Raw genomic sequence first — 9,418 nt, 5'->3', positions numbered from 1 at the left:
ACGAAAAATGAAAAAAATGCCATAATTATATAACAAACACGAAAAAAGGGATGAAACATTGTAATTGTATTGGTCTATTGACGTAAAATATAACTTTAGAAAAAACTTGGTAAAATGGGTGTGACACCTACCATATTAAGTAAAAGAAAATGAAAAAGTTTTGCAGGGCGAAATCAAAAGCCCTTGGAATCTTGGAAGGAATACTGTTCGTGGTATTACATATATAAATAAATTAGCGGTACCCGACAGATGAAGTTCTGGATCACCCTGGTCCACATTTTGGTCGATATCTCGAAAACGCCTTCACATATACAACTAAAGGCCACTCCCTTTTAAAATACTCATTAACACCTTTCATTTGATACCCATATCGTACAAACAAATTCTAGAGTCATCCCTGGTCCACCTTTATGGCGATATCTCGAAAAGGCGTCCACCTATGGAACTAAGGCCCACGCTCTTTTAAAATACTCATTAACACCTTTCATTTGAAACCCATATCGTACAAACGAATTATAGAGTCACCCCTGGTCCACCTTTATGGCGATATCTCGAAAAGGCGTCCACCTGTAGAACTAAGGCCCACGCCCTTTTAAAATACTCATTAACACCTTTCGTTTGATACCCATATTGTACAAACGCATTCTAGAGTCAACCCTGGTCCACTTTTATAACGATATTCCGAAAAGGCGGCCTCCTATAGAACTAAGCCCACTCCCTTTTAAAATACTCATTAACACCTTTCATTTGATACCCATATAGTATAAACAAATTCTAGAGTCACCCCTGGTCCACCTTTATGGGGATATCTCGAAAAGGCGTCCACATATAGAACTAAGGCCCACGCCCTCTTAAAATGCTCATTAATACCTTTCGAATGACACCCATAGTGTACAAACGCATTCTAGAGTCACCCCTGGTTCCCTTTATGGCGATATCACGAAACGGCGTCCACCTATGGAAATAAGGATCACTCCCTTTTAAAATACTCATTAACACCTTTCATTTGATACCCATATCGTACAAACAAATTCTAGAGTCAACCCTCATCTTTATGCCTATATCCCTAAATGGCGTCCACCTATAGACCTATGGCCCACTCCCTCTTAAAATACTCTTTAATACCTTTCATTTGATACACATGTCATACAAACACATTTCAGGGTTACCCTCGGTTCATTTTTCTACATGGTTATTTTCCCTTATGTTGCCACCATAGCCCTCAACTGAGTATGTAATGTTCGGTTACACCCGAACTTAACCTTCCTTACTTGTTTTATAAATAATTTCACATATTTAACAATATGATCACCGCTTTGAGTATAGGGGTGGGAAAAAACGTTGACGAACGAGTTTGTGCTGTTATGACGACCGTTATATTTATTGCCCCGCCGCTATTTTACGTTACGGTGAACTTCACCGTCTTCTTACTTTCCACATAATTACTTTTACATTAAAACATTTTTGACAACGTACTCTACCGTTACGTAAAGGCTTGGTTTCCTCCAAAAGCGGTACCGCTATGTTACGACCGCTAAAGGGTGGCCGGTATACTCACCGTTTCTAGCGGCAACGCTTTGTTGGAAACTATGAACTGTTACCATGAACTATTTAAATTTAAAGATAAAGATGTTGCATGCGCGAACTTCAGAGGAAAGCAGCGGAGCTTCACAAAATTCTAGTAGGTCACTTTCACCACACCAGAAATTTTAACATAATTTAAGCACATAAAATACACCGATTGTAGTTTTGGAGTGTAAAAATGTGAATTCTGAACACATTAGCTGAATAAAAAGTGTACAAATAATTGTTAAATAATAAATACAGACAGTGGTAGTTTAACAAATTCTGCTGTGGTAAGTGGTGAATGCGACCTACTAGAGGTTTGTGAAGCTTGCTTCACACTATTTTTCGTCCCTGCAATGTATCTATGTTAATATTGTCTCTGCTGTTACGGCAGACGAGTTGCAAAAGTTAATTTTACATTTTTGCATGTTTTTTAGTTTTTTTTATAATTTTTCTTTTAATAAACTCACAAGAAAAAAATTTCAATTCAAAATGTTGTTTATTTTATAAATAATTTGATATATTTGACAAAATATTCACCGCTTTGACAATAGCGGTGGGAAAAAACGGTGATGAACGAGTTTTTATCGTCATGACGGCAGGGTTGTTTTATACCCGGTCGCTATATTACGTTACGGTGAACTTCACCGCCTTCTTAGTTTCCACATAATTACTTTTACATTGCAATATTTTTGACAACGTACTCTACCGCTATGTAACGGCCGCTATATAGTGGCACCGCTTTCGAGGAAACCAAGCCTTAACGGGCGCTATATAGCGACACCGCTTTCGAGGAAACCAAGCCTTAAAATTATAGAACAGCGGTCGCCTGTTAATACCCGTCCAAAAATACCGGGAGAGGTGTCAAAACACTTGCCAATAATCCAAAGGCCATTCAAATAAAATTCGCCTGGGCGGTCCACCAATGGTGTGTGATCAAAGTTAAATCCGTGAAAAACATCTTTGTACACAAATTTTTTTCCTGTCTACAACAAAATTACAACCATATGCAAAATGCCTACTGCAAATGCAAATATATTATTTCTTATCCGTCTTCATATTATTGTTGTAGAGGTCAGATGAGTCGTTTGACAACTCAATATTTTTTGGCGAATACGTCCATGATGTCACACTGCCAACTGTCAGTCACCCATAAATCTTAGGGATAACGTTCACTAATACTCTGACCTTCAAGGCGCATACTACCGAAATTGTATCGAAAGTACAAAGCCGCAACAAAATCCTCAAGTTGCACGCCGGTATCACCTGGGGAAAAGATAAAGAAACGTGGCTACGTACAAAGCAATTGGCCGGCCGTTCATGAGCTAGGCGTCATCAGTTTGGTCGCCTGGTCTTAAAAACACATACTGGAAAAGGCTGAAGGCCTGTCAAAATGCTGCTATCAGAACTGCCACCAGATGTCTCCGCATGACCCCCGAACACCACCTACATAGTGAGGCCAAAGAGCTCAACATTAAAGAGCACAACGAAATGCTGAACAGGCAGTTTTTGCTAAATTGTCGTAAACCAGGACATCCTAGCAAAAAAAATGCTTCATCTTGCCCCGATTCCATGGGAGTTAAAGGAAAATCTAAGCACTATGACGAGATTCGGCACCTGCCAACATAGCCGTTTGATCCAAACAAGCATAAGCAGGACCTAAGCCAAATCCACACAGAATCGGTAAACGCTTTTGCCAGGTCGCGCCCAGTGAACCTTGTTATTAATATGCAATATCCCACCCTTGCAGAAGAAGAATGCACACTACCAAAGGATACACTAGTCACCCTGGCCCAACTTTGTTCTGGATACTGTAACAGGTAAAACTCTTGCTTGTCCAGAATCAACCCTGCGTAATATATGTCCTGCATGCGATGGGTCCCCACATGACACCAACCATATTTTCGATTGTAATGTGGAACCTACGCCTCTAACACCAATCTCCCTATGGTCCGCCCCTGTTGAAACTGCTCGGTTCCACTAGACTCCTGTTGGAGGACTTTGATGACAATTTGTGAGTGGTCGTGCCCATTGAATAGATCGAAGCACTGTTAACAAAACAAGATTATTGTCTCAGAAGACCTTTGCGATTTCACCCTAAAAGAAATTCCCAATCTGAAAAACCATAACTCCGCCTTAAACAGTAGCGGTATAGCAACGCTTCTAGAAAACCAACAAACCTTATAAAACTTCAAAAATCCCGAAATATATTAAAAATTTGTAAGTTGAACTACCTTTACCTGTTTTATATATTATTTTAAATAAGAAAAAAGTAGTTCTGAAGCTTTTATTTTCCATGGGGTGATGAAAATTCCTAATCTTTAGCAACAATTTACCTGAGTAATATAATTAATAATTATACGGGAGTAATAATTTTCATAAACGAAACAGCACTCTAACTTCTCCACCAAATCTCATTAAAAAATATATTGGCATAGTCATAGTCAATAAAAAAAGTTAAAACTTTTTTATTTTGACTATGCGCCAGTAACTTTAACCGGAACATGACTATAATTTGCACTACTCACTACTGTGCATCTGTTTCTGCCTTTATATCGGCCGTGTATTTGTAAAAACGAACGGCCTATTTATCGATAGTGTAGACGATAATTGTAGCAACCTTTTGTCATTTTCCGAAAAGGATTTGGTGTTGGTCAGACCATAGTGTACAAGTACAAGTGTGTTGACTTATCTGTCAAGCATTCTGACAGGCACTCGCTGGATTCGGAATGACAGCGAATTCAAAATGGATACCATTACCGAATGCTCCGAATGATTGAAAAATTGAAAAAGTCCATACGATTGGTAGTCAAAAATGTTGTCGTTGAGACCAAAAATGCGACTCTAGACCTGAGATTTCCATCAGGTGAGCGAGGCTGTTTGTAGTTTTGACGTTTATCGCTTAGTGAACACACTTGGTATAGGTACACTATGGGTCAGACATCTTCTTTGTTTAATTTGGTGAAAAGTCCTTTGTAGACAAAACTGAACAAACATTATCCTGTATCAAATAAAAGCGACTTGATAAGCCAGCCGATTGCAATCGCAACCATGAACAAACGTAATAATGTAAGTACTAAATCTGCAGCCATAGTTCCCACCTGTAAGAAAGCAATAATAAATATCTTCAATTAAAGATTCGCTTACCACCTGAGGTCAATCGATTGCTCTATGTTCGGAACTTGCCATATAAAATTACCTCAGACGAAATGTACGACATCTTTGGAAAGTTTGGAGCGATAAGGCAAATTCGCGTGTAAGTACATATATTTTGTTTGGCAAAACCATATTTTGAACACGGAACTTTTATATGTACCTACACATTGTATACTCTGCAGTGGAAATACACCAGAGACACGAGGCACTGCCTTTGTTGTCTACGAGGATATATTCGACGCAAAAAATGCTTGTGATCATTTGTCTGGCTTTAATGTTTGTAATCGCTATCTTGTTGTGTTGTACTACCAATCAAATAAGGCTTTTAAACGTATTGATGTGGACAAAAAGCAGGACGAGTTAAATAATATAAAATCTAAATATAATCTAAAAACGCCAGAGCAACCTTAGGTATATGTTCACAACCTGAGACTAACAGGAAGGAACTTGGATGTGCAAACTCAATCTTACAATATATTTTACCTTTTGCATACAAATGTATTGAATTCTTAGGACTCTCTTTTTATTAGATATATGTTTAATTATAGCTACATACATATATTCCATTTTCTGCAGCTGCGTTTTGGGCTTTTCTTTAAAATTAACAACTGCAGTTAACAAATTTCGTTTTGTTTGAATACAAAGCGTGTATGTACATATTTTTGTGTAACTTTAACACTTTCATCAGTATTTTCTTGTCATTCATGAAAACCACACTAATACTCATCATCATTATCATCATCACTATAATCATTACACCATTTAAATAACAAGAAAATAAATGTAAAATCCAAAGCTTAGGACTTGTTAATTCAAACCAGGAACATGAAGCCGCAATTGTACCTAAAGTCCAGAGCGGCCACAATCTACAAGTCTCTTACTTTGGCCAAAGATAAAGAAATGCTTATAGCCACCTATAAAGCAATTGGATGGTCGCTTATATGCTACGTGCTCCAATATGGTCGACGAGCTTAAAAGAAATACACTGGAGGAAACTAGGCCTGCTCAGTGCTGCCGCAGGATGCCTTATGTACTTAGGAAGTCACTGCACAGTGAGGGTGAGGCGCGGACACTTGTCATAAAGAGAAAAGTGGAACAAAGCCGTTTGACACCTCTCCCGATATTTTTGAACACTTAGCAGTTGTTTTTGTTGTTGTATTAATGATAAAGACACTCTCCGAAGGTTTTGGGGAGTGTTATCGATGTTGATCCATTGCTGGATATAGAACCGGCACGTTCCGGTAAAAAAGCACCATACAGATACTAGCTCGACCATCTCGGGAACGATTTATATGACCACATTAAACCTTCTAGGCCATAATGCCCCCACCCCCTAATTACATGAGGAACTTGAATTCTCCTCGCGTAGGTGAGGTTCACAATGGGGTTGCGAAGGCTTTGAAGCTATAAAGCTTTGTATTTCTTTCCGACCGTGTACGCACAATTGTGCGTGTAAGTTTGAATCCCAATATTTCCGGAAATATCTGTGCTAGTGCAATTTAACCTGATATACAATTGTGTGAGCTATTTTCTTAATAAAAACAACGAACAGTTATTGGTGTCCATTATTTTTCACAAATTTCGCTATTTTGATGTTGCATTTTAATCATTTGCAAAAATGAGTCGAAAGAGTAAGTTAGAAAAATTATTTAAAATGTGTAAACCGTGAAATTTATATAAAAAAAGGTGGTATCATAATAATAATAAAAGAAGTTTTAATTAAAAAGTGAAATTAAGTGTATTTTTGTGACGTTAATTATTGTACAGCCAGTTTAGTTTGAAGTGACACAATTGTGCGTGTTAGGACTTGTTTAACGAAATATATATATATTTTTTTTTTTTTTTCAATCTGAGCAATTGACTGAAGACGAAATATTGGGTGCACTATTAGAGTCGGACTTGGAGGACTTTAGTAGCGACGATGATCTTCGAGATGCTACTTGCGAATTACCTGGCGCGCACAGTGAATCTGCAAATGATGAAAGTGATGACAGTGACGAAGGGAATGACCAAGGTACTGAGGAACCACCAAATGAGAGTGTAAACAGCAATATCCGCGAAATTTGGAGGAAAAGACCATTTCATATACATCTGGAAGGGAGTGCTTCCATTTCTGTGGAACCTAACATAGATGTGGAGTCCCCGAAATACTATTTCTATAAATATTTTAATGACGACTTTTTCAAAAACGTTGCGGAATACACAAACAGATACCATATGTTTTCGAAAGGAAAACCACTGGGAGCTACAATCGGAGAAATTTCGGAAATCGGAAAGAATTTCTTTGGCATAAATATTGCGATGGGCTGCATACGTTACCCAAGATTGCGCATGTACTGGGAGACCAAAATGAGACTTCCAATTCTTGCTGATACAATGAGCCGTGATCGCTTTTTTGTTTTGCGAATGGGCCTCCATGTTGTGGACAAAAATGAAGTGACAGAAGCAGAGAAACCATCAAATGTTTTTTGGAGGATTAATCCATTAATTGAAGTTGTAAAATCAGCATGTCGGAACATTCCTAGAAAGCCAAGTGATAATTATTCCATAGATGAGCAAATTAACCCATTTACTGGTCGTTGCCCCGTGAGACAAAGCCTTCCTAACAAACCTACAGGAGTGGGATTAAAGAACGAAGTATTACCGACATCTGAACGGCTGGTGCTCGATTTTAAAATCTATCAAGGAAAGACGACACCACTTTCCAATACGAACTTAGGCGTAGGTCCAACCTTCGTTTTACGTTTGGTTGAAACACTTCTAGAAGGTTCAAAAATGTTTTTTGACCGCTACTTTACTACAATACCACTCATTCAGGCTTTACTAAACCGTGGTATTTATGCTACAGGGATTATAATGAGAAACAGAATAAAAAAATACACCTTACCAATGAAAGGCAAATGAAAAGGAGTGATATGGAAGAATTTTGTCATAGCGAGGATAATGTTGTCTTGGTCCAGTGGAAGGATTCCAAAGCGGTAATCTTGGCATCATCAGCTTATGGTTGCGGGCCAGTTTCCAATGTAAAACGCTGGGAAAAAAGGGAAAGAGGTATGCTGAAGTTCTGACTCCAAGGATAGTGCGAGAATACAACAAGTCTATGGGAGGAGTAGATATATGTGATCAATTAATGGAGGCATACCGTTCGTTTTTCAAAACTCGTAAGTGGACGTTGAAAGTTTTCATTCATTTTACTGATCTTGAATGCTGCAACTCTTAGCTACAGTATAGAGATCATTGCAAAATATATTCGAAATCTCGAGCGGATTCTCATGACTTAGTTTTAGATTAGCATTAGCTGAGCAACTGATAGCTGTTGCGAAAAGGCCACGTGAAGAGTATATCTCCGAAACTGAAGAAAAAGATACTCCAAGTGTATCTAAAAAATATCGACCATCTCAACAGCCATGCATTGATAAGAGGCTTGATAGGTACAATCACATACCAGAGGAGCATGATTTGTCATCAGCAAGATATCGCAGGCGTGTTGGTTGTAAATCCCGCATATGTTTATTTTGTACCAAATGTAAAGTTTATTTATGTTTAAATAAAAGACAAAATTGGTTTGCGAAATATCATACAGAAAAATAATAAAAGTGCCTAATAAAAATAAAAATAATAAAATTAACATTTCTAACAACGTGCATTTGTATTTATTTATAGATTTTTTTTTTTTTGTATTCAGACTCAAACGCAACAATTGTGCGTATCCTGGAAATAAAGGATACACTGAAAATTTGGTGAAATAAGTTTTTTGGCTATTTTCTACACTGGCCAAAGTGATAGTTTCCAAAAATGCATACAAATTAGTTGGACAGATTTGCCATAGGTCGGAAAGGGGTATTACGCTTATCAACCCCTTGAATTTGGCAGTTGACCCCACAAAAGACGTACTCAGGAAATGGAGAGGGAAAAGTTTGCGATTAGATTGAAAAATGGAGAAAATGCGGCGTTCCAAATTGAAACTCCAAATTATGCCGCAGGATCAGAGGTTATGGAATTGGTCAGCTCTCCTAGCATATCACCAGAAGGCAGCAATCATTTTTCGCCATCTTCGGAATTTAGTTTATATTCTAATGTTATTTAGCTTTTGCGTGAATGAAGAAACTAATATGATTTTTTTATAAATTTTGTTTTATTTTGGGTCGCTTCTTCTCTAGCGATGGTTTTAAAAGTACTGTAATGGCACATGTGAACTGGCCTTAAGTTCACCAGTCATCACTCACCACAACAAACATAAAACGCAACCCTGCATCAGCTGGCGTTCCGATAGTCGAGCCGTGATATGAGAGAAATGTTCACGGTTCGGCCATCTTGTACAATTACATATTTCTGATTTAAACTGAGCGGTTGTGCCGACAATAAATTGTATTTTACTCGGGCTGCAATTCTAAATAAAAATTTCAACAAGTATTTAAATTTTATTGAAATAAATCAAAAATGCGTGTTTTATTGTTACGACGATATTTAAACGGTATGCAGCCTCCTGAATCCAAGAATCATCAGGCCCCTATTATGAGCATTATTCGATCTTCGCTGGCTATCGAACATCGAAAATCGAATTTGAATTTGGTATTATGACAACTCATCTCTGTCGAAATTTTCGTTGTATATCTAATTTTCAAGCGAATAGAAATTTTTAGCCGATGCTGTATCGAATATAAAAAGAATTGTTTAAAATGTAAGTTTTTTGTAT

The 9,418-nt window shown here is 37.7% G+C and overlaps 1 protein-coding gene across 1 annotated transcript; it reads left to right on the top strand.

Annotated features, from left to right (window-relative positions):
- The first annotated feature begins 4,131 nt into the window (after positions 1-4,131).
- Positions 4,132-5,297, top strand: Sf3b6 (splicing factor 3b subunit 6). The gene is made up of 4 exons (XM_067757449.1): positions 4,132-4,226; positions 4,509-4,635; positions 4,704-4,822; positions 4,905-5,297. Exons 2-4 carry the CDS (start codon positions 4,618-4,620, stop codon positions 5,131-5,133), a joined length of 366 nt encoding a protein of 121 aa, XP_067613550.1. The 5' UTR covers positions 4,132-4,226; positions 4,509-4,617; the 3' UTR covers positions 5,134-5,297.
- The last annotated feature ends 4,121 nt before the right edge of the window (positions 5,298-9,418 follow it).

This window comes from Eurosta solidaginis, chromosome 5 (genome assembly GCF_040869045.1).
Source record: "Eurosta solidaginis isolate ZX-2024a chromosome 5, ASM4086904v1, whole genome shotgun sequence".
In the NCBI taxonomy this organism is placed as follows: Eukaryota; Metazoa; Arthropoda; class Insecta; order Diptera; family Tephritidae; genus Eurosta; species Eurosta solidaginis.
This window is presented reverse-complemented; position numbering and strand designations above follow the sequence as displayed.